The sequence below is a fragment of the Catharus ustulatus genome, chromosome Z, assembly GCF_009819885.2.
Source record: "Catharus ustulatus isolate bCatUst1 chromosome Z, bCatUst1.pri.v2, whole genome shotgun sequence".
Classification (NCBI taxonomy): domain Eukaryota; kingdom Metazoa; phylum Chordata; class Aves; order Passeriformes; family Turdidae; genus Catharus; species Catharus ustulatus.
In genome coordinates this window covers 29,491,306-29,516,479 of record NC_046262.2, presented here as the reverse complement: position 1 = coordinate 29,516,479, position 25,174 = coordinate 29,491,306, and the positions used below count along the sequence as shown (strand labels likewise).

The following is a 25,174-nucleotide window of genomic DNA, read 5'->3' as shown; positions in this document are numbered from 1 at the left end:
TCAAACCTGAAACTGCAAGACGCAAAGATCTTACATAAAAGCATTCTGTGTTCTCAATTGTTTGTAATGGATGTTCAAAGAGTTTACTTATTTCAGAGCACCAACCTCTTTCATAAAAGCTGATGTTCATCTTCAGAGGCATGTGCTGTTGAAATCAGCATAACAAAACTTTAAAACTTGAATGATGTAAAAGTAAGCACAGTGAATGAAACAGTCCATGTTTTCTCTCCCGTGTTCATTTCTTTTAGTGCTGGAGTCGGCAGGACTGGCTGTTTCATTGTGATAGATGCCATGTTAGAGAGAATAAAGCATGAAAAGACTGTAGATATTTATGGCCACGTAACTCTAATGAGAGCACAGAGGAATTACATGGTTCAAACTGAGGACCAATACATCTTTATCCATGATGCACTGCTGGAAGCAGTGACATGTGGAAATACCGAAGTGCCAGCCAGAAACCTGTATGCATATATCCAGAAGCTGACACAGATAGAAACAGGCGAGAATGTCACAGGAATGGAACTGGAATTTAAGGTACTGGGATTTTATATTGTGGGTAACCAAACCAAATGGTCTAACAATGGTCTCTGTTCTTCACCAGTTTTTTCCAGTAATCAAAATATAAAAGACACCATTAGACTAAAATTTTAAATTAGGAAGATGGTTCTTTCTAAAAAGTACAGTTAAGTTCTCACTGGGTGTCTGGACAAGAACTATTCAGTTGAGGGTGATTTAATCGTGCTGTTCCTTTATTGATATTATATTTTGAAATGTGCGTTTCTGTAGTGGTTTAATACTGGAATTTTTCCAAATGCACTAATGCAGTAGATATTGTACTTGTATTAGCTATTAAAGAAGCTTTAAAAATATTTGCATAATGCAATAGAATATGGAAAAGTAAGCATCTGAAGTTGAAATTATTCATTGATGGCTATTGAGCAAAGATTATAAACCTGATAATGTCACTTATCTTTGTTATACCTGGCCTTAATTCTTTTAATTTGTTTTCAACAGCGTCTTGCAAGCTCTAAGGCTCACACTTCAAGATTCATCAGTGCCAATCTTCCATGTAATAAATTCAAAAATCGCCTTGTCAATATTATGCCATATGAATCCACAAGGGTATGCTTGCAGCCTATCCGAGGAGTAGAAGGCTCAGATTATATTAATGCCAGTTTCATTGACGGATACAGGTACAAAGATTGATGTGTTCTTATCTGTACTGTTTTAAAAAGTTTACAAAATTGTTTCTCTAACTACATTGAAAATAACAGAACTTAGTATTGAAATCTAGTATTATTGGGTTTTTATCATCTGTTCAGGGAATTTTTGATAGGGTGTTTTTCAAAATTTTAATGAAGAGTTTATATTTTTTCCCCTTGTAATATATGAAACATTTTTAAATTACAAAGAATTGTAAATATTGTATTTTTACTGGTGTTAAGCCACTGAGAGCTCTTATATACTGAAAGTTAATATTATTGTCAACTATTAGTAATTATTAGCAACAATTATTCTGCTTAGAAGGATATAAGAGAGATAAAAAGCAGGAGATATACTCCATGTAACAAGGCGACAACCTGTGGTCTTGGAACACTTGACTAAGACTTGACCTAACCACCAAAAGCCTTTTGCCTGTAACATATGTGCAACCCACCAACGTCTTTGTGACAACATGGAGCAATATGCCCTCAGCTGACTTAAAGCAGCTGGTTGAAAAAGGCATGAAAGGGAAATTGCATAGTTGGCCTATGTTTGCCATATTTTAGGTGTGTCTGAGTATTCATATCCACAGAGATAATTTTCTGAGCCTCAGCTCGTCACTAAAAATAAACTTCATCACCACTGTCACTCACAAGGGTGTTTCTGTTGCTTGAAAGAAGCAAGAACAACACAAACTGGTAATCATCTTATAAAGCTGTTAATGCAATCTTTTAAGAATTTGGCGGTAGCTTCCACTTGTATGATATTAGGGCCCGGAAATTCACACTCCATTCCCAAATTTTCTTTCTGTCTTACTTTTGCTAGAGGCATCAGACTGTTGAAATGAAGTTAATAAAGAAACTGCTTGATGCTATAATTCCTAAACTTAATAGATTGTTAGACAGTTATTTCTACAAAATGAACCAGCACAACTAAGTGTTTCTTAAGTGCTTTTTACAGCACACAAAATTGAGCAATTAGAGTTGCATTAAAATTTAAATAATAATGATAAGTCATACATCATAATATTAACAGAGTAATTTTCCTCTCAAAATTCCAAAAATAAAAAGTCATAGTTTGATTAAACAATCATAATAAGGTTTTAATGTGCTCATTATTAACGGTATGTACATTTTCCCTCCAGATAATGTTTACATATAAGCAAAGAACATGAGTATAAATCCACTTTTTTATTAAAATAATACTCTTAATTTACTTTTTTTTTTTTTTAACATAGACAACAACAAGCTTACATAGCTACACAGGGTCCTTTAGCAGAAACAACTGAAGACTTTTGGAGAATGCTCTGGGAGCATAATTCTACAATTGTGGTCATGCTCACTAAGCTACGAGAAATGGGCAGAGTAAGTACTGCTGCAATATTCCTTTACTAAAATGTTGGTTACAGCAGCTCTTGTCAATAAATTATTCCACAATTAGGAATATCTAAAGATGAGAATTTTTGTTCCTCGTCCTTTTGAAATAGGAGTGGCCTTCCTGGTCACTAGGCATAAGTTTTTCCCATCTGTTGCAGTAGACAAACTAGACAGGTTTTTGTAGGACACACTGAGACTGAGGAAGTTTGCATGCTGATGTTCCATGGTATACAGAGAGATCATTGCTGTCTGTAGAAAAAGAAAGATCTCTTATTTGGAAACTTCTCCTTTGCAGCATCTCCTGGTAAAAAATATTAAAAGGAAGGGTGGTATTTTTTAGATCTGAATGTCTTCTCTGTGTTCTGTGCTGCACGTTAGAGTTTCCACTCCCTGTTTACAGTTCTAAACTCATTTCATTGGTACCCTGTCTACTGGAAAGAATGAAGCAGTCTACTACCTGCACAGGATTACATCAAGAGAAAGCTCGCATGTGATAAGTGAAATCTGAGTTAGGTCATGTGTCTGAGAGAACAGAGATTATTCAGGACATGGTGGATGCAGAGATAGAGTCATGACTGATGCTGGGGGGACTTCCTCCAACATGCAAAAAGGAAGAAAACTAGAAGTGGTATCAAGATTTGAGATAAAAAATTATCCATTGAAAATTAGATTAAGGATAAATCTTGTCACTGATAGACAATAAAACTGAGCAGAATTTTAAGCAAGTTCAGATGCACAGCAACCAATGAGAAACCCTTTGTAATGCAGTAAAGATAATATTTTACTCTACACCAGCACAAGCAGCTCATGTTCCTGTCACTATTGGCACTTTCCATGAGTATTATACTTAGCTGAGTAAGAAAGGGTTTATACCAGTTTATGGTAGCGCTCTCAAGTGATGGGAAATGTGTTTTACTTTGCTATTTCATAGGAAAAATGCCACCAGTACTGGCCTGCAGAGCGCTCAGCCAGATATCAGTATTTTGTGGTAGATCCAATGGCAGAGTACAACATGCCGCAGTATATTCTGAGGGAATTCAAGGTTACAGATGCAAGGGTAAGTCAACATAGCATTACACTTGTTCCAATACAGTTAAAATGAAATGTCTATTTCTTTCTTGTTCTATGTTTGGGAGTTTTAAAATTTTTATTAATATTAAGAAAACCCTGGAGATACATTTTCTACAAGCAACAATAAAAAAGCAGATGAAGTTATTTTTAAATAAATGGGGTATTTATGTAGGAATGATTGACTTCATTTAAATCAAGCATAATTTTATAGGTCTGAACTGTTTGTGCCAAAATACATTACAATATTTTAGAACCATTTTCCTCTTTTTTCCTCATTTTCCCCTTGATCATTATTGGGTACAATTTTTTGCCACGTAGACTGTTGTTTTGTTGTTTTGCACCACCCTTGAAGCTGAGTGAGTATGAAGGTTAATACACTTAGGTTTTAAAAATGCAGAGTAAATGACATTCAAAAGAAAAGCTGGACAAGCTTTGCACATTATAATTTGATTTTTCATATAGTGTATTTTCAGCTCTCCAGTATATCTGCAGAGTAGATTCATGCAGCTGTGACCTTAGCATCCTCATTTTCATACTTCATTTCTTATCTGAATTCCTGAGTCCAAAACTGAGTACTCATACAAGATTAAACATACATAAAGTTTTAATATGTTTTTGGCATTTCTTAGACTTGATTCCTAGCACTTCAGTCTGCATGGCAGGAAAACATACTATCAGCCTCTGTTTCTCTAGGCTGTGGCATAGTACTTGTTCAAGCAAAATGGCAGGATATACTGTCCAGGAATAACATGAGTGGCTACTCAGAGTTGACTGTCAGCATCTGAAATACTTGACTTCCTCATGGTTATCTAGACCTTTTTAATGTGAGCTTCAAAATTGGACAGTATTGTATCAAGTCAGCATACGAACTTTTGGTTTGGCAAATGAGATTTAGATGTAGGTTTTTGTAAAGAAAGTGAAGATCATTGCATCTGATTTTCATACTATTTGAAACTTTGTAAGGATCATATGACTCATAACTTCTAACCTATTTGTGCTTAAGAAATAAGGAGAACAGGCTCCTAGCATGAGTCTTTAAATACACTTGTAAGAAGAGGTAGTCAAATCCAATTTCACTGCAGATATCCTGATAGTTTTAATTGATTTTCTATTAAAAATCTGTCTTGAGTTGAAAGAGTTATTATGTGACATAGTTCACAAAGCTCTGATCACAAAATTACAGTTATAACAAAAAGCCATAGCTGTAACTGAAGTGTCTCCAAACATTTCATACTTTTAAAAAGTTCTTCCAAGTACTTCTTTCTTGAAGTAGAATATTTAAGAAAGTCTGCTTACCTATAGCTATCAAATCAGTAAAAAAATAAATAATTAAATTTAGAACTAATTTTATTTGACATTATAATAGCTTAATGCTTCTTTAGAAAGCATTAAGCACAATGAAGGTCCTGGTATGACATCTTACTATCACATGTTGTTGCTTCTCCAATTTTAAAAACCTCTTTATCTTGATGGTCCAAATTTTGTTAAACTTCTCAGTGAGCTGACAGCACCATCCTAAATTTTCTAGTTGTGCTGAAAAACCATAGCTCCTTTCAAATTTACTGGACGAAGTGAATACTTACCACTTATAAAATGTCCATTATAGTTTTCTTCTAGTTAGGCTTTTGTGGCTGTCGCACCTAGTACTTGAGATCATTTGACTAAATTGTTGCACTCAAAGAAGAGTAAATGCTGGAGTGATGGTGAACATCCTTTCATGTCCAAATCCACTTGTACTGTTACAGTACCATACATGCTCTGGCAGAGCCAAGATGAGCAGTTACTCCACAGGGACAAAAAAGGAGGCACTGAACCTGTTTAGGTGTCAGCACCAAGTGTCTGGTGTGGAGCTCTATGTTATTTCTGAAACTGAACTGTGAATTGTTGTAAGGTGAAATTGACCTCTGTAACTGTTTCAAGTTACTGCTTCTGACTGCTTTGTACTCACTTTCTCTGGAAACTCAAGAGGTCAATATGTTGGGTCAGTCTTATTTAAGGCTAAACTATTAGTGATGGCTGTAAGAGAGTATTATAAATTCTAAAACCTAATCAAAAGACAATTTAATATCCCCTGTGAGGAGGAAGAATAAATCCAAATGGTCAGACACTAAATGGGATGATACATTAAAAGCCCTCTGTGCCACATAGGGATCTGAAAGTACTTATTTTGATAACTAACTGTGCAAACTGTCACAGTATTTGAAAGTAAAGATTTTAATAAAATTTGATATTTGTATCTGGACTGCTGTTGGCAAGAATCTCATTAAAAGAAATCAACACTCTTTATAATGTCAGTAGCAGAGGGAACTGTAAGAAATTTGAGATCAGTTCCCAATATGCCTTAATGCTAGTCTAACATAGACTAAGTAACTTTACTTCTCTGCTCATTAAAGAACATTAAATAACAGAGGTTATTGTCATTTCACAGACTTGCATTGGAATACTGAGTTACTGAAATTATGAAACCTGCTAATACAGTTGATATATACACACCAAAAAAGAAATATTTGCCATTATATTTATGACAGAGAAATGTGTTAACTTTACAGTGACCAACTGGACTTGAGTAAATTAGTGTTTTTCCTACTCTTTCTACCTGAAAAAGTTACTGTCATTTACTGTTAAGTCCTGTCAGGGTCAGAAATTGCTGAAGAGTTTCCATCTCCTCAACAACATGCTTGTTGTAAGTCAGATTTCAGGTTTTCTTTCTTTATTTTAGAAGAATTTAAGGTTATTTTGAATGGAATACAACTTGTACTTGTGTCTTCTTGATAAATTTATATCACATGCTTAAGGCTTTCTGGAGGATGCAATTTCATTATGGTTTTTTTCGATGAAAAAGGGATTACAGAGACCATTAGAATAGATGTTTGTATTAACGAAATATCATTTTGGAAGTAAGCATTTACTTCTTTTTGTTAATGTGCATGAGGAATCAAACTGGGTGAATATTTTCAAACATCACATATTTGTTTAAGTGGAGAAAAGTGTTTCACAGATAGAGACTACTACTGTTGTCACAGTGCTCTAGTGGACATAGACAGTATGGCTGTTCTCTCATGGAGTAGTTCCTGGTACACACACACTTTTTCTGCTTTCCTCATTCATCTGAGACATGGATGCAAAATCCCACAGAACCAGAGGAAATACAAAAGCAAAGTATTGGGGTTTCATTGGTTAAATTTAAAATTACTTCTGTATCATTTCAAAGGTCTGTAACAGCTGAGTGCTTGTGGTCTAAGGAAAAAGAGAGAGAGATCGTTCTTGCCTCCAGCATAACTTGCTGCTTTTTGAGGGGAATCTCCAGTAATAATTTCAATTTTTCATGAGTTTTACTTAGAAGAAATTTCAATTTTTCATGAGTTTCACTTAATAGAGGACTGTTTTGAAGACAGGGTGGGTGCTTAGAAAACATAATGTCTGGAGGCACCAGTTAACATCAGTAGCTCATATTGACTTGTTTTGAACATTTTAGCTGTGCAGATTGACAGTGTCAAAATTATCAATGTTTGAAAATGCAGAACAAATTTGCTATATTCATTTGTATTGCATTTTTTCTGTGTCCTGACTTTTTACACATTGAATAGCACAAGTTGGCATTTAGTAATTCCAGTATAAAAATAACTATGATGCAATATTCTGTGCTTGAAAGAAATGCTGTTAGTATTCCTAACCACAGAGATTGAAGAGCTTCAGATGGCTTGTTTTGAGAAAGGAAGCCCTTCCTCTCGATTCTAACTAACTCCAAGCTGTTAGTGAGTTCAATGAACCATTATTGAAGGTAAATTTGTTAAACAACTGGCTTGTTTATCCATCTTCTTCCAGGGAAAATGTTCACCTCATAGAAAGCAGCTTACTATTAAAGATAAAATCTGCAAGGAGGGCAATGACTAAACAAGTCTTATCAGTAAAGATATTCCTGCTGTGAAGTAGTTGAGCATATCTCAGAAATGGAAAGTCAGATTAGATGACCTTATCCTACCTGATCTGTATATAAAGGAATTTGTAGTCCACAGGATTCAAAACATAACATACCTAAAAAGTATATAGCCTAGTGGTGGTACGGCTTTGGCCTCAGGTACTTTTTACACCATCAGAGTGCTAGACAACTCTTCTATGGGGTGTGGGAGAGAATCCATGCAATATTGTTAATGAAACTAACTATAACACTACTGAGCTGATACAAAATTTCAGACAGTAGTACTGCAGTTGAAAGAGTTTCCATAAATGTGATCTTAGCCATTCCCAGCTCCTCTCAACATCCTTACTTTGTGATTGTCTTTAAGACTGTTGGCTGACCAGCTTTAAGCCACAGCAACATACTTTTGTGATACATTATTTGTGTCTTTTGTTAAAGGACGGTCAGTCCCGAACAGTGAGGCAGTTCCAGTTCACTGACTGGCCAGAACAAGGAGTGCCAAAGTCTGGAGAAGGATTTATTGACTTCATAGGCCAAGTGCATAAAACAAAAGAGCAATTTGGTCAGGATGGACCAATTTCTGTTCATTGCAGGTAAGTAAACAAAGCTTAAAAACAAATTATATGGAGATCTTTGGTTTCCCTAAAGCTGATTGTTGATTGTGGCAAACGTGTATATTTAAACAGTATTTCAGAGGTGAACTATCATAAAATGTAATCAAATAGAGGCTCTAAAAAGGAACATAACTGCTTTATGAAATGGGAACTGTTCTGTGATATTCCATTTATACAGAAATTATTCTTCAGAAATATGTGGAAACACATGTTTTTTCACTTATAAATGCCTCTAAATGCAGCATAAAAGCAATCTGGTCAGTGCTGCACACAGAAGACATAGTGGAGGCCTTATCACAGGCTGCTACATCTGATACTTTTTCCACTAGAAATTGAAAGTGAGGCTTTTACTTTGGTGGGAATTATTAGCTGCAAACAAGCTAGTTACACCTCAGTGGCACATTAGTAGCAATCAAGATGAGGAAAAACAAAAAAAAAAAAAGAGAAAAAAAGATAGCTGTGTCAAGAAAGGGAATGGAATAGAAAGTGGTGTTTAGAAATTTTTCCTGTCAAAAAAATCACTGAGGTTTGAGTTGATGAGTTCTAACTTCAGAACTTACTGCTCATTTTTTATGTGATGTATTCCTTCAATTCCTTTGCAATTGATGCAATTGATATGCAGATGAAAACAGCTTGCATGGTGGTTAGGAATAATCCAGCATGGGCTTTTTAATATTCTTGGGTTTTTTTATTTATTTTTTCTACAGTATTCTAGAGTCTATAGCAGATGGCCAAAAATAATATCTTTATCTTTTATCTCTTATTTAATAAATTGTTTTCTATAAATTCCATTTATAAAGTATTTTAGATTCTCATTTTTGTAATATGATTTTTTTAGATTAAATATTATTATTTATGTAACAGAGATGTAAAATGCTGACACAATTTACAAGTCCTTACTGCAAGCCAAGTAGTGCCCCAATACTATCCTGAAGACGAATGAGTTTACTGAAGCCTAGTGAACAGTGGGAGAGAAATTCTCATCTTTCCAAAGTCAGGAGTAAACAGAAGTTGAATTCTTTATGATCCTCTAATCTGAAAGATAGACAAAATGAATGTATTGGAATACTTGAATCCTACTTTTCTTGTGTGCCTAAAATTTTTTATGGCCTGCTCAGGAGAATAGCATTGAAGAACACTGATTGGGATTCATTACACAAGGGAGATGAAGGACAACCCAGATAAGAATAAGCCTTATTCTTCATCATTAATGAGTTTTGAGAGGACAGGGGTAATAAGCAATATTTATGCCTTTATGCAGATAAGAAAGCAAAATGATATCATTCTGCTATGTTGTTTGTACCATGCAGACTTGTCCACTTGTGACTACAGTGAATACTTCTTACAGTACCTTATATATCCCTCCCAAATGGATGTGATCTTTCGTGGTAAAATTACGGATTTCTACCATTGACTTTGCTAGAAACAAAGTCAAATCCAGTGTAAAGAATCATGGATTGGATTTTACATGTCTTTATTATTGTTGTAATGACAATTCGGGGACTGATTAATGCTAATCATTATTGCTACTGTTAGTCAACTTTCATGAATAGCAAATTAGTAAATTTGTTTGTTTCTTTCAGAAAGTACAAGATCCTGTATACCTATGCTTTCTGGGTGTCTGAGGAATTACTGAAATAATGCCTCCAGTTTGTAGCATGATGAGTTTTAACATGAATTAAAACTCCCCTAGTGTCACTTCCTTTGGGTCTCCTTCACACTCTACACAATTTTCACAAGCTTTCTTTCTCTCTTACACAGTAAACCCCCACAACCCACAATTCTAAATTTTCTCTTTCCCTAGCATTTTTACAAATAGGTCAGTGTGTTGAATTAAAAAATTTCTAATCTCATGAGGCAGATACTTAAAACTATTTAAGAAAGCAAAGGTAAACTCTTCTCTCTTACAAAAATCAATACAACCACATTCATTAAAGCATCTTAACCTTAGTTTTTAGTCTAAATTATAAATCACTGTGAGTCAGTGCATCATGAAGGATTTCTTTGACTTTAGAAATCCTAAACATTTTTGGATAGGAATTGTTCCAATGTTAAAGTATGCTTGCCACTCTAAGCAGAACAGGATCAATTTCCTACAAGCTTTTCTCAAGATATTATACTTGATGACCACTTAGGATTTTCAGGCATTGAGATCATTCCATATTAGTCTCTCTTCCTCATTAACTACTGTCTCCAGGTACTTTCTGATTTTTCAAGTACACAAGGCAACAAATAAATTTCTTCCTTTTGCTGGAGATTTCCGAGTCATTTTTTAAAAATAGCAAAGATTTATCTGATGTATGAGACCAGAAATCCTCTCACACATTTAGAATTATTTTTTTTAATACTTAAGTGGCAGAGCAGGAGTGGGAAGGAGAATGTAAACTGGTAATCTGCCTTCATTCTGCTGGTCATTTTCTGGGTTTCTTAGTTTAGATCACACTGTTGTCAGGTCTGTAAAGTTCAAGCTCTTTCCAACAAGCAGGATCCAGGATTTTTCAGGGTGTTTCTTAATTACTAGCCATCTAATTTACCTCATTGGGTACCTTACACTACAATTGCTTTAGACATCCAGGGCTGTTGTTATACCACATAGGTAAATCATCACTGACAGCATGATATTCTGTCAAAAGTGGTATGTCCGTTGTCCTTCGGCTTCAGCAATCTGAAGGCACACAGCCTATGCAAAATCAGTAAATCTAATTGCATATGTCTAATAGCCCTAGAAGTGCACTGACCTAGACCAAACACTGAAATACCATCATACAATTTGAACATTCAGTTTCACTAGTTTCATGAATTTGCTGGATTTCTGGCATAGTCCATATGAACATTCAAGAGTTCTTCAGATTTTCCTGTTGTTCATGCTGTTCCATTCATTTGTCTGGTGAATAGGTCTCATAAATACTCAACTTCCCAAGGTTATCTGGCTGGAGAAAACCTTCTGAAATTATTAGTATCAACAGTGACATGACAAGATGCTTAGTTTCCACCCATAGAAGTTCAGACTTAGAAAGTCTTTTTTTCTGTGTAGTTACTTGTTTCTTTTTTTAAAGGATAATCCTTGTGAATAAATGATTGTTTAATTTTAAAAGCTAACAGCTATGGGCTCTATTGATGGCAAGAATTTCCATCACCTCTTGAATGTTAAAGTTAATAGCAGAAACCCAGGACAGAACAGAGAGCAAACAAGCTATATATACTCAAAGATTTTTAAGGCTAATGTAGACAAGCATGGTAAATGTATATCAGAATTGGAAGGCAAAGATCCAGACAGTCAAACTTGCATTATACCTGAACTGAGATTTTTCTGTGTCCATTATTTGAATTGGAGCATGTACAAACAAGTTCAATGTTAAATGAACATCTAGACCTCTAACTCAAAGTAGAAGGTAAAATAACACAGTGAAAATATACAGAACAGGACATATACATGAACAGTTAAAAGCAAGCAATAAAAATGCATTAAAGCTTCATTTTCTCTTGTCGGTTCTAATATATGTCATCGGCAATAATTGTTAACATTTGCCTTTACAATGCACTGATTATTGTAGGTCTGGATGGACAAACCAAGTCACTTTGCAACTAAGACTGGAGAGTCAGGATGTACTCAGTAGATGTAAAGTTAGCTTGAGTGCAGTTATTCTGTTGAATGCAATGTGGTAACACGCTGTGGAATTTTGCTTAGTGAGCCTTTCCCCATATAGAAATTTGTACACATATGGTGTGTTGTAACCACAAAGAATTTGTCAGCCAATTCTTTCAGCATTAACTGTCAATTAACATTTGTGGTTTTCCTTTTATTTCTGTTCATTCTCTTCAACAGTGCGGGTGTTGGAAGGACTGGAGTATTCATAACCCTAAGCATTGTTTTAGAAAGAATGAGATACGAAGGTGTTGTAGACATCTTCCAGACTGTCAAAATGTTAAGGACCCAGCGGCCAGCCATGGTACAGACAGAGGTGAGCAAAACAGTACCCATATGCAATGCAATGGTGATGGAAAAGAAGTGGTATTTACACAAGCAAAAAATGCAGTGATAGAGACTGTATAAGAAATGCTTACTATTATATCTAAAGTCATATATTGGCCCTCTGACTACAGGTAAAATCTACCTTAAAGGTATTGTGAGGACTATTTCCTGTTACTGCAGTGGTTACTGCAAGATGAGGAAGAACAGATTCATTTCAATAGTGGATCCTAAATTATGGTAGTTGAGAAAATCCATTTGTGATGCATCACGCTTTTTTTATTTCATCCTTGTTCCTTGGCAGAAATGTGTGATAGTGAAGAGGCAGGCAAATTGTTTCTGCAGGTGGATCCACTGATTTTTTTTCTTTTCTTCTGGGAGCAAGGTCTTGATCATGTTTTCAGACTGACACTATTATTTTCATGTTTTTCTTAAATTTGTGTCACAAAGCAAGTGGCTTTTTGGCCTGAAAATCATAATGGTAAATTCAGCATTATATATTGTATAGAATAATAACTATAGTGTAAATAATTTCTATGCTAGTAAGTGTGGCATAGGGAAATAAAGGGTAAATGGTATAAACCAGTTACCTGGGCCTGTATACTTGGAACTCTGTCGTGTCATAATGAATGCTTAAATGTTATCAGTTAATGTTGTGCTTAATTTCTGAGCAGAAAACCTGCACTAAGCCAGAGTCAGCAGGTTAGGAGAACCAGCAAAACGGGCGAGAGGAGCGAAACATTTTAGATCACACATTTATTTAGTGTAATTTGATTGACACTGGCCTTTAAATTAAGTCTGTGAAATTTAAAATGGTTCCCCAGAGTTTGTCATTTTGCACAAGAAAATTAAACTTGTTCAGTAGAAGCTGGGTAGTTTTACGTTTAAGAAGACAACTTCATAAAAACTTATATGAAAAATACAGATATTTACTTTTAATCTTGTCAGTTAGCTAAGTAAATCACTGTGACCATACTGAAGAGTTAATTCCATTTCTTTTCCATTACCATCATTCTACTGGATAAGCAAAATGAAAAATGACTGCTTTCTGTCATTTTGGCTCCAAGAAATAACTACAGTATACAGAAAACGATGCTTCTTAGAGCCTACCTGACAAATGCAGAGTTCGGTTTTGCTATCTATGCACTCTCGCCCTGCTTTGACTTATTTCTTCATCCCCACAGCTGAAAGAAGAAGTGTTGTGTACGCATTTCTTCCAGGATTCTGTGGCAAACAAATCTCTCATTCAGCGTTATAAACTGCCAGGAAATTTAATCCTTATTAAATAAAACACTTCCATGTGGACCACACATACACTTAAATTTCAGGCATATGTGTAATGTATTCTGCCACAGTTCTAACTATTCCAGCTAACAGAAATGAACTATTAGTAATCACATCACCTCAGTGAAGCAAATATCTGATTAGTTTCCTGGCCTCTGAAAGGATTTTAATTGTGATCTTAACAGCTGCAACCTGTGCAGTTAACACATAGCACTATCAGAAAAATAAACAGACATCCCTGGTATCTTTGACAAATTTTTTTTATAGTTCATTTTTTTTTGTTTTGGTTTTTGTTTTTTGAGTTTTTTGGGGTTTTGGTGTTTTTTGGGTTTTTTTAGATTTTTGGGGGTTTTTGGGGTTTTTGGGGTTTTTTGGGTTTTTTTTACTTTTTGTCATTTAAACCAAGAATGCAGTTGAAAATAAGGACACAGATGTGCCATTCTAGTGTAAACGTGCAACATAACATGAATGTGCAAAAGGACTGCTTTATGGAGATAAGAATAAAACAAACTTGCAAATGTTGGATTCATCAGAGGTATAAGCAAATTTCTCACCACACTAAACTTTTCCCTGCTTCCAGGCATACTTTGAAATTAAGTCTTGTATATGTGAATAAGGTCCTTTAGCTCCATATTTCTCTCTTAGGCCCTTTTCTTGCCACAGGCCAAGGTATCTTCATGTTTTCATCAAAGCCTTTATTACTGGAAGGTTGAGGTTCTGTTTGCTTTCTTTATATGATTTTTAGCCTGATGTTTTTCCATACAGCATTCCATATTAAGGCTATGATGGATCTTTTTACTTGGTGTGTTGTATTAGCTGTAGAATTCGCTGTATATTTTGCTAGTTATTTTCAAATATGTGAGGGAAAAGCACCCTAGCATGTTCCTATTAGAAGAAAGCATTATGCTGCTATTGTGTTAATCCAGAATAACAGACTGTCAATAGATGGGTATGTAGTCTGTGCACCAAAAAAAAAAAAAAAAAAAAAGCTGCATTCTGTGAAAATTATTGTTGCATTAAATGAGTGTCTATCTTCATCTGTTGTAACTCAAAGAGGTTTTCTGTTGATGTCAGCAAGTGAATATTGCTGAACTGCAGATGCCTCTGCAGTATATTTGTTTGTAACTACAAAATATTCACTATTATTTGACAGAAACTAGAAATCAACCAAGCTGACTTTTTGATGCATTTGTTTTCTTTTTTTTTTTCTCTAGGATCAATACCAGTTCTGCTATCGAGCCGCACTGGAGTATCTGGGCAGCTTTGATCACTATGCAACATAAAAACCCGTTGTGGATTTTTATTGCAGGCCCTTTAAGATCCAGAGAGCCGCTTCTGAGCCATACGATGTGCTTTAGAAGTACTTCTTAACTCTTAGCTAAGGAGCAATTATTGGGGATATATAAAATAAAAAATAATAAAAAAAAAACAAATGAACAAAAATATTGGGGATATATAAAACAAAAAAAACAACAAAAAGAAACCCCACCCAACAAAAAGTATTCCATGTGGACCAAGAATTCACAGTTTAATAATCTAACCATAATAAAAGAATCCTGACCACTGAGGCGTCTGAAGGATCTCATTTACAGATACCTCAAGGGTTTGACATTGGTTGAAGTTAAAGGGAAGAGGAAATTAATCAGAAAGAGTGATCATCTTATTCAGGATTACATGCTTTTGCAAAGAGGAGTTTTGAGAACTGCAGTTCAGTGCAAGATGTTTGTTGCAAGGTTGGGTTCTGGCTTCCCAAACAAAGCAGACTCTTTACTTCAACATCACCCTTTCCCATCCTTACTGCTCATCATAACAATTTAGGGAAAATGTGGGAATGTTTAAGAAGAAAGTCCTTGATTTAGTTTTTTAGTATTGTAAAGATACTGCTGACCTGTGCTTCATTTTTAACTGTGTAAACTTTTTCCTTTTTTTAACAAGAGTTTATCATTCAATGAAGTGAATTAAAGAAAAGGTTGCATAACTATTAATATTTTTGTTTAAAAATGTAGATTTTTTTTTAAGCTGTAGAACTGTTATCTGTAATATTGTGCTGTAGAAATGTTAGATACTTTGAAAATTTGCACATTTTTGTGCAGTCCTACAGTACCACAGTCTTGTTAGATATTAATTTTGTAGTTTTATTTGGTTTTATCTTTTCTTTAAGAAAACATTCATTGTAATCAGTTAAATGAAAATGGGGCTTTTTGGTTTCTTTTGGAATCAACAGGGAGGCGCAAAGTATAAAGATGCTGCTAGCACATACACACGCACGCACACATATGCACATGCACACTCACACCCTCTCTTTTATATATATATATAGATATATATATGTATTACTGTCTACCCTTTTCTGACTCTCTGTATAGCTGCAGAGAATACAGATGGATTCAGATCCAGATTCACACACATGCACATAAACATATCAATCCTTACGTACCTGGATTTATCAAAGCATTGGAAAAGTTTTTCCACAAATTACAATTATATCAAACCACAGTTTTATCATCTCTGCATTTTTAAGGCCCATAGACTTCTGTTTCAAAGGGAAGTGAGGAATGCACATCATTGATATTGAATGCCATCTCTATCCCAAATAATATCTCTATCCACATTTCCACTTGAACACACACACATGCACACATACAGAGCACACACATGCACACACGCACACAGAGTATGTGATTTAGGCTTCAAGTGAAGTTCAATATTTGTAACACTATAGTGCAATAAGAAATCATATTATTAAATGTAGGAGGTGTGCATGTGGGAAAGGTCAGTGCATATCCCTTTAGGAGGGGAGAATGTTGTAATATACTAGGTATTAAGATGTTTTAAAATTGTATTCAATAGTATACTGTCTATAGTGTGCGCTATATAATTTACATTTATCGTATGTAACAGGGCAAAGCCAAACACACATTGCTCTGTGAAATCAAATGTTTTGTGGCATACAGCATTGTTTGGGGATGCTGGGGTTTATTTTAATTTTACATTTAGAGTGCCTTATATTTGATGCCTATTTTGAATAGTATTTCTTTAAGTTAGCCTTCATTTGTATTTAGTTTAGTTTGTTTATATCTCTGTTGTTCTTTTCAAACATTTTAATACATGTACCAGACAATTTTGAGAAATATGCATTTCCAGTTTCTAATCAAGTATGGATGGTAATAAATGATAACCCAAAACACATAGGTAGTCAAGGCCCTTTATCTTTCCATATTTCTAATAAGAGAATAACCCACAAATTGGAAATCTATTCCTGGCTGGCTTTTCAAACTCACTTTATCACTGGTTATAGTGTTATCTGTCATTGCCAAGATGTAGCAGCACAGTAGCAGTAGTTGACATCAGCATTGCTTATGCATCTTTCTTTTTCTTTTCTTTTTCTTTTTTTTTTCAAATTTTGTTTTGAGCCAAGTCCTGTTCATTCACTTGTGTCAACAGATTGCTAAAGTCAAACCCTTGCTTTCAGTGGAAAGGTTCATGTAAGGCAAGCAAGACTGAGCCCACATGACATACTGGAGATTGACAGATTTTATCCCAGGAAAAAGGAAAATTCTCTAAACAGCACAAATTACTTTTTGAGACTCTTTCTAGAATGCCATTTACCTTGGTAACCATGTGTTCTGTCACTGTAAGTACATCAGCATCAAAGGATGCTTTCTATGGGGTTTCAAATAGGAGCATTGCTGTGGCTTCTCAATGTGGCCTCAATATTTTTTGTTCTTCTTCCAATTTTCGCACTCCTATGAGAAATAAAAATAAGAAAGACCAAACTCCAGTAATGGTATTTGAGCACTTTTGTAATTAAAAAACCCAAACCAAAAAAATCAAAACAGAAATATAAATATATATATATATGGAATAGAAGTATTATAGAAGGCTACCTCAGAATGAGATTCTATAACTTACATCTGAACCAGAGAAGAATGTGCACTATGTTTTTTTCTCTTCTTTCTTTCTTGATTTATGTGTTGAAATAATTATTCAAGTGCCAGGTTATGTAGTGTGGTCATGTTCTTCAACTCAAATACAGGAAATCAGAAATACAAAACAAAGTGTCATTTTGATAACACAGACTAAGGAAGGTTCCTGCACACTTGATCTGTACAAAGATCAGTGCATTTTCCCTAGCAGACTGTCTTCTTTCAAGCTCCAAAGAAAATTAGGGAGTAAAAGAAATACAAAAAAAGCAGAGCAAATTTGTGAGAAAAACTGTTGTACAACTAAATACTTCTTTCAGATTTTTGTTTCTTAAGATAGCTCTTAGCATCATTGATGTGCATTCCACTTTCTGCATTCTAGAACATGCATTCTGCAGTTAATTTAAATTGTGAGCATCTTTGTCTACATGCATCATACATTTCCAAGCGTAAAATGGGTTTCATCAGCATAACCAGTAGGTGCTATTATTTACGTTTGTATGTGTAGTTATGTCTAATTTTGTAATTAGTTGCAATGCGGAAAAAACCCACAAAATATATAAAAATGATTTATACAGAATTTTAATTTAGCTCGTTTTTAAAAAGTTATTTGAGTGGTTAGATAGCAGAGGAGATGGCTGGAAGAAGGAGTGACCCTCTAAGGAGATTTGCACTTTCTATAAATACCTTTGTACTATGCACTGCCCTATTGATTCTACACCCAATAATAACTTGAACCCATCTGTAAGAAATTACTTACTAAATCCACTTGTATGTATTTAAAATACACAGAACATGTAAAAAGGAAAAAAAAGAAAAAGCAATTGCTTTTTTTTTTTTCCCCTTTTATTCTCTCCCATTTTTCTTTATGTTTCTTTTTTTTGTTTCTTTTTTTTTTCCCTTGGTGCCCTGATACTCCACAGATATCAGAAGGCTGCAGGTCTCATTATAACCATCCGTTATGTGGCTTTGCCATTCAAGCTTGGAGTGTCTTTACAAAGATAATAAAAACTTGTGTTCTTTGCTCTTGTTTTGGATGCATAGACTGAAAAACTTTAAAAAATTACCTTGTAAAATGGCTTGTTAAAAAAGATACAATTACCTCTAATTAGTAGTACGCGTAAATGTTTTACAGAATGAAAGGCGTGCTTTTTATTTTCTTACTTCGTTACATTGGTGGCAAAAGAAAGTCTGTATGAAAATCAGTTCTTTGCTGACACAAGTTCCATTTGTTACAGATGAATTCTAATAAAATGTCAGTGTTATGCAGCCCTGGTCTTCTTTCTTAAGCAGTGCTTTTTAAATCAAAACTTGTTTGGTCCCTCTTGGTGATAAAGGAGTTTAATTGGAACTCCAAAGCAGTCATTAATCTTCTTAACTAGCTGCTGGACAGTGGAATATACATTCTTAGTTTAGCAAATATATATCATCTTCAGCAGCAAGCTTTGAGCCAGCACAGACAAACCTTTTGGCATAAATTCTCATAGCTTCATGAGTTTAATTGAAATTACCACACTTTACATGCCTCTGGAGTTCCCCTGTGTGCTTTAGAAATATACCACTACACTGAGAAAACAGATTTCTCTCCATTCATAGGTGCAACTCAAAGAAGGCAAAATATCCACAATTTGAGTGAATTGTGAATTTTTCATTTCTGCAGATTTGACAGCTTCTGGGGTAAATTTTGTCAGAACTCAGTTACTGAAATTGTGGCAAGCCATCATGACTTTTGACTGATTTCTGTTTTGCACTGCTTATGCAGTGACTGCAAATGTGAGTCTGAGAGGCTACTTCCTATATACTGTGGTAGAATTTTTAAACACATTGGAAAATTTTTAGATTAACACACAAGGTGTATTGAGGCAAGCTGTAAGGGGCATAGCATGGCAAACTACTCAAAGAAAACAAGCCTTGCTTTGTCTGCTTGTTTTGAAAGAAGGCAGGTTCTGTCTCCAAGATTACTTTGTAAGGAAATACAGTCTATTAGCAATTAGTATTAAGTACATGTTAATAAAGAATTCTCTGTGCTGGAAGGATGTGCAAGACGTAAACATTAGGGTGATTTCTAAGAACGTGTATTGTTCTTGGCCTAATTTCCACTTTAAGATGCTGATAATAGTGTAAATGATATTCTTGATATTCTTACAGAGGCCTATTAATGTTTTTCCACTGACTTCTGTGGATTTTACAATTACTGCATTGCAGGCTGCCTTTAACTTGAACCTTTTTTGCGTAGTCTGTGCAAGGTGGTTTAGAGCTGTGTTATGTAAGGGTTTCTTTAACTATCTGAGTGGCTTTAGATGGTACCCTTTAATGTCAAACATTGACTTCTTTGGATTTTCCTGTTCTGTGCGTCTAGCATGGACCATAATAAAGTGTGAAAATGAGTATTGACAAAAATATTTGGCTGTGTATGGCTTAATAACTTCTAAGTTAATGGGGTTTTAGCAAAAGTAGTTCTAATTCATGATTAACACAGAAGAAAGATGTCATGTACTTCAAGATCATTACTGTTCAGAAATGCTGTTGAGATGTGAATGAACCCATCTCAAAGCAAAGCAATAGCTACAAACTTTCAAACAAATAACATTCTTTTTTATATTATATAATCGCTTGGACCAAATTCCCAGAATCTTTGGTATTCATTCATGCTAGTATCTCTCCAAATGGGTCAGTCCTGATTCTAGAGTAATAAGGGATTTCTACCTCTACATTTACCCATTACCTGGTTCTCCCTGTCTGTGCAGAGAGAAGTGGGACAGAAGTGAGCTATTGGCAAAGTGATAAACCAAGTACTGAGTAAGTGCTGATAAGAAACGTATGAAAAGAAATTGTTCCTTAACCAATACCCAGAACAGTTTACTAATAGCTGGGTCAGTACCTAGTGATCCCTGAGGAACATTATAGCTATCATTGTCAAAAAAAGGAACAAGAAAAATTCTTTCTAGAAATTACTGCATCTTTTTTAGTTCAGATGCAAACAAGCCCTCCCCCCACACCCCTTAACTAATTTTATCAGCAGAGTGAAGGTAAATGATTTCTCACACTTTGGAATTTGGAGGAAAATAACCAGCAAATTTGCTGATGTGTAAACCAATATACCAGTGATAAATCACTTCCTCTTCCACAACACTTAACATGAAAAAAAGATGTATCTTACCCATGGAATTGAATTCTATGGAATAGCCTTGCATTTTGAAACCTTGAAATATGACAGCTTTAGGTAATGAAACTTCAACAACACCACTGGATCAAATTGGCAAAAATGTCCACAGAAGATATCAAATGGTATCAATACTAGTTTCACTGGCAAAGAATAGCTTTAAAGCAATTTCACAATTTTGGAAGACTGGTATTTTTGTCATTCTTTCACTTTGCATGGGGAAATAAAACATTGATGGTGTGCAAGGCCATAACAAATTTTCATGCAAAGACCTGTGGCAAAATTTTATTCTATATTTTTAAATTTAATTTTAATTTCCTTACTTTCTTACTACATAGTTATTTGTGTATTTTTATTTTTTTTATTAAGGAGGAATTATTAATGCAGTGCTGCTGCAACTGTTTGGAAAGTTACTTGATTCAAACCTAAAGGGTTTGAATATCATAGTTATACTAGTATTCAAGAGAATTTTCTCTTTACACTGTCCTATGTTTTCAATAAGTTGGTTCTGTCTTCCAAATCTGCTTATGAATAGTACCATAGTAGGATGCAAAATGTTTTTCTATCACTCATGCAATGAGTCAAGATGGAAGGAAACATCTGCTGACTAGCTTTCAGAGGAAAGCAGAATGATAACCTGCAAATGAGACATTGTAGTGCATAGAGATCATTTTGCATCTCGACTATAAATAGAATGCTTTTGAACCCAAAATGCATTCAGCTTGCTTCTGTCAGCAGAAGCCTTAATATTGTAGTTGGAACAAGCAAACAACCTTTCTTTGCCAATAAAAGTACTTCATTGTATATTCAACAGCCTTATTGGATATAAAATGTAAATCTTTAAAGTCAAAACTGCCTGGAAATGCCTTTCCTTCTCTCATACATAAAAACAAGAGAACAGAATATAAGATGTTCTTCACTAGAAGAAATTATTTGAAAACACATCAGAGTTTCTACACTTCTGGTCTTCAAAAATGCAGTTTGTTCTTAAATCTAAGAGTTGTATGAGCCCAACATTCAATTGTAGCAGGCAATTTACAAACACACAGTAGGTTCTCATCCATGCAGTAAAAGAAAAAAAAACATTTAGAACCTCTAGATGGGATTTTCAAGTTCACAAGCCACATCATCATCATCACTGACACTAAATCCAAACCAACCAGCTTGCACTACCAGCTGCAAGGTTATCTAGTTCAGGCATTGTGGTCCAAATTAAGTACACCAAAGCCACCAGAAATAGTGACTGATGTAGAGTACATCACTGAACACAGATGTGGCAAAACAGTCATTTTTCACTGGCAACAACAAAACCATGTGCTTCTATTTCATACACATAAAATTTTTATCAATGCAACATCATCTCTCCAAAGACTATTTAGTGAGCATTTCATGCATTCATACCTCCTGTTCGAATTCCTTTCATTCCACTTTGTCCATAAAAGTTTCCTATTCCATTTTCATCAAATGCTTATTTATACTTTGATTGTTTCCCTTAAAGCTTAGTCCCTCGCAGTTTTAGAGAACTCCTACCCAATTAACAGCCCCTTGCAGAAAACTGGAGTGACACACTGAGACCCAGACTTGCATACTCAGGCTAGAGTGAGGAATACATTCAGCCACATTGTAGAATATGGCTGCAGAGTAAGTCGTACGTACTATATAGGAACCAAGCAGCATATATCACCATGATGAACTAGATCTCTCTCTTAGATAAAGAAGAGCTAAAATATGAACTTGTATTTAAATCTAGTATAGGTATGAGAAACAATATTCCAAGTGGCATTTGGGGTAGTTTGAGTTTGGTTCATTGTTGTAGGGCTTTTTTATAAAAGGCAATATTTATTCATAATCAGAAGTTGGGGTTTTTTCAGAAGTTGAGGGGTTTTTGAAGTTAGTGGAGAACACAAATGGAACAGCTGACTGAAGGGAAACCTTATACCAAATAACGTTATGTTTGTCAATAAAAAAGGGGGTAAGCAAGAAGAAAGGTAGATGTTCAGAGTCAGACATTTTTCTTTCCAAGTAGCCACTGCATGTGATGCCTTGGTTTCCTGGAAAGGGCTAGGTATCTGCCTGCTGATGGGAAGCAGTGAATTAATTTCTTTGCTTTCACATGCAAAGTGTGCATATAGTTTGCAAATGAAATTGTCTTTATCTCTACCCATTTTTAGTTTTGCCTGTCTGATTCTCTCCCCATCCCACTGAGGGGTGAAGTGAGCAAATGGCTGTGTGGACTTTTAACTGCTGCCTAGGATTAACCCACAGCATTTGGCTACAGATTTTTATTGGCAGTGGAAACTTCCAAGGCAGACCAGAAATTTCAGATTATCTTCTTGGGGACACCATTGCAGAGAAACATTTTCTGCAGAGAAACATTTTCTGCAGAGTCTGTGCAAAAGTGGCAAAAAGAAATGAAAAGCAGAAAGAATGGGCAAACACAGGGGTTACAAAATGGGAAACAGAATGCTACTGTCTAAAAACTAGATAAAGGTGTGAGGGATAAACACTGCAACAAAGATATTAATGCTATCAGCTTTAACTGATTAAAGGTCAATTTCTGCAAATCCTAAAGAAAATGTACAAGTCTAAAAATAAATCTCATAGATGAGGACTTTGGAACTTCAGCCAATACATTCCTCTTGCACCTGGTACTCACATGAATCCAACACCACCACTGGTCTGTCTGGCTAACTGAAGAATTAATCCAAACCTCTTCAAAGAAGTGGAAGAGCTACTATTCTTCCTGTGTGCTATTTCTTAGATCAAATGCATGTAAAGATATATTTAAGATAAGAGAATGCACTTTAAGTCTTTTCAAAGTAAATTTGAAATTATGAATATTTATTTCTTAAATAGATATAAATTAACCATCTAGAAGGAAACAAAATCCTGTCTTCAAGAAAAGATTTTAATATCCTGTTTTGAGCTCCTGACTAATGGGATTTTAGCTAATTAATATCAAATAAGTAATATAACAAATGCAAGATGTTTGGTAAATATCTGATGTTTGATAATTATTTAAGGATGCGTGAAAAAATTTGTGTACACTTGTTATGTCTGAGTCATTTAACACATGTGCTCTTTAGAGGTAATGGAAAATTAACATCAGGACACTGTGCACAGACAGGATTTTTCATCTCTGAAAATTATGAAGATAGAATAGATTTAGAAATTCTGTTAATTTATTCCTTAGAGATGTTTTGTTATGTTACTGTTTCTTGACGTTGTTTGAGGACCCTGCTGGACATACTCCTTTGCCTGATTACAATTTTTTTCTTTTAAACAAGTAAATAACATTTTGTGTGATTGTGTTAATTTCATAATTGCTAAGTGTAAATTCTGAAAGGGCTAAAACGCTAATTACTGCTGAAAGTTGTGTTCTTTTATATATATTCATGGTCTGTTCTACACAAGATATTGCAGGAAAAAAAAGTTATTTTTTGTATTACGGGCTTTTGGGGGTGTTTCACCAAATGGAATGTTAAAAGCTTAATCATATTGTGAGTGACTTGCAAGTGAATTTGCTTGCAGGAGCATACACTTAATTAGACACTTGGGTTTTTGATTGTTTTGTTTTGATTTGTTTTGTTTTGTTTTGTTTTGTTTTTTCTCTCCAAAAGAAGAGAGAGAGATGTATGTAATAAATTCTGTTGATGGCATCCTCTCTAGATAGTTGCTAGCATCACTCTAGTATGATTTATATTTTGACCTTGCCCTCCTTTTAATAGCTATAAGAGGGAGATTAATATCAATGTGCTTTGGCTATTTTGACAGAAATTTCATTTGGGTAAAGATTTTACTTGCCAATAGGCACACACTTGCATCAATCACTATAAAATACAACAAAATTATTATTTCATGGGATGCTACAGAATCAAATAACATAAATTCAGAATCAACAAGCTCAGAAAAATCCTTGGAAAATGGAGAGGCAATGAAATTTAATGTCAACACAAACTTCACAAAGTTATTCCCTCCTTCCTTCATCAATGTGTAATAGGATACTAAAACTATTATTAAAGCAAGTTATCTTATCAAAGGGAGTAGGAAAGAAAGATAAGTAACAAAAGACAATCTTAGCATGACCACACTAAACAAACTAGGGAGAAACAAACAAAAAAAACCACCACCACCACCAACAACAACAACAAAAAAGAGAGAGATAGTGGGTTTTTTTTCCTCTTGGTACTAGTTAATTAGTATCTGTCAGAGGAGGAAACTGGGGAGGAAGTTTTGAATCAGACAACTTTATGGCTTTGAATCAACTTTATGGCTTTATGGAAATACTTAGAATGGAGTGGTTTCAAAAAGCTGATGAAAGTTTTTTCTATTGACATGCATGAACATATAGCAAAGCAAAGAACTTTTTCTAAGAGGAAAGCAGTATCTTCTAGATGAGCAAAAGATGTAAAAAGAGTAGATGTTGAACATTTCTCATGAAGCAAAAGCTGAATGTGTTCTGTTCTCTAAGTGGTAGATGATAGCTACCTAACCACTCACTGGCTCCCATGAGTCAGGAAAACTTGAAGAGACTACATCTGAACTTAAAAACTGACCCAACCATGTGGTGTATCTATCCTCCACGGCAGAGCTGAAGGTGCTCATAAACACAAGGCTTCACTCATTACAGAATTATCACAGGCTTCTCAGC

At 34.8% G+C, this 25,174-nt stretch overlaps 1 protein-coding gene across 50 annotated transcripts in view; it reads left to right on the top strand.

The window, feature by feature from the left end:
• The window catches only part of PTPRD (protein tyrosine phosphatase receptor type D), a 1,216,292-nt gene extending 1,197,663 nt beyond the window's left edge, over positions 1 to 18,629 (top strand). For all 50 annotated transcript variants that reach the window (XM_033085150.2, XM_033085149.2, XM_033085148.2 and 47 more), the window contains 7 exons: positions 249 to 534; positions 1,015 to 1,193; positions 2,441 to 2,567; positions 3,511 to 3,636; positions 8,008 to 8,162; positions 12,010 to 12,145; positions 14,652 to 18,629. In XM_033085150.2, the coding sequence (XP_032941041.1) occupies positions 249 to 534; positions 1,015 to 1,193; positions 2,441 to 2,567; positions 3,511 to 3,636; positions 8,008 to 8,162; positions 12,010 to 12,145; positions 14,652 to 14,720 (1,078 nt within the window). In that variant the 3' untranslated portion in view covers positions 14,721 to 18,629. The remainder of the gene's footprint in view (positions 1 to 248; positions 535 to 1,014; positions 1,194 to 2,440; positions 2,568 to 3,510; positions 3,637 to 8,007; positions 8,163 to 12,009; positions 12,146 to 14,651) is intronic.
• Positions 18,630 to 25,174: the final 6,545 nt, after the last annotated feature.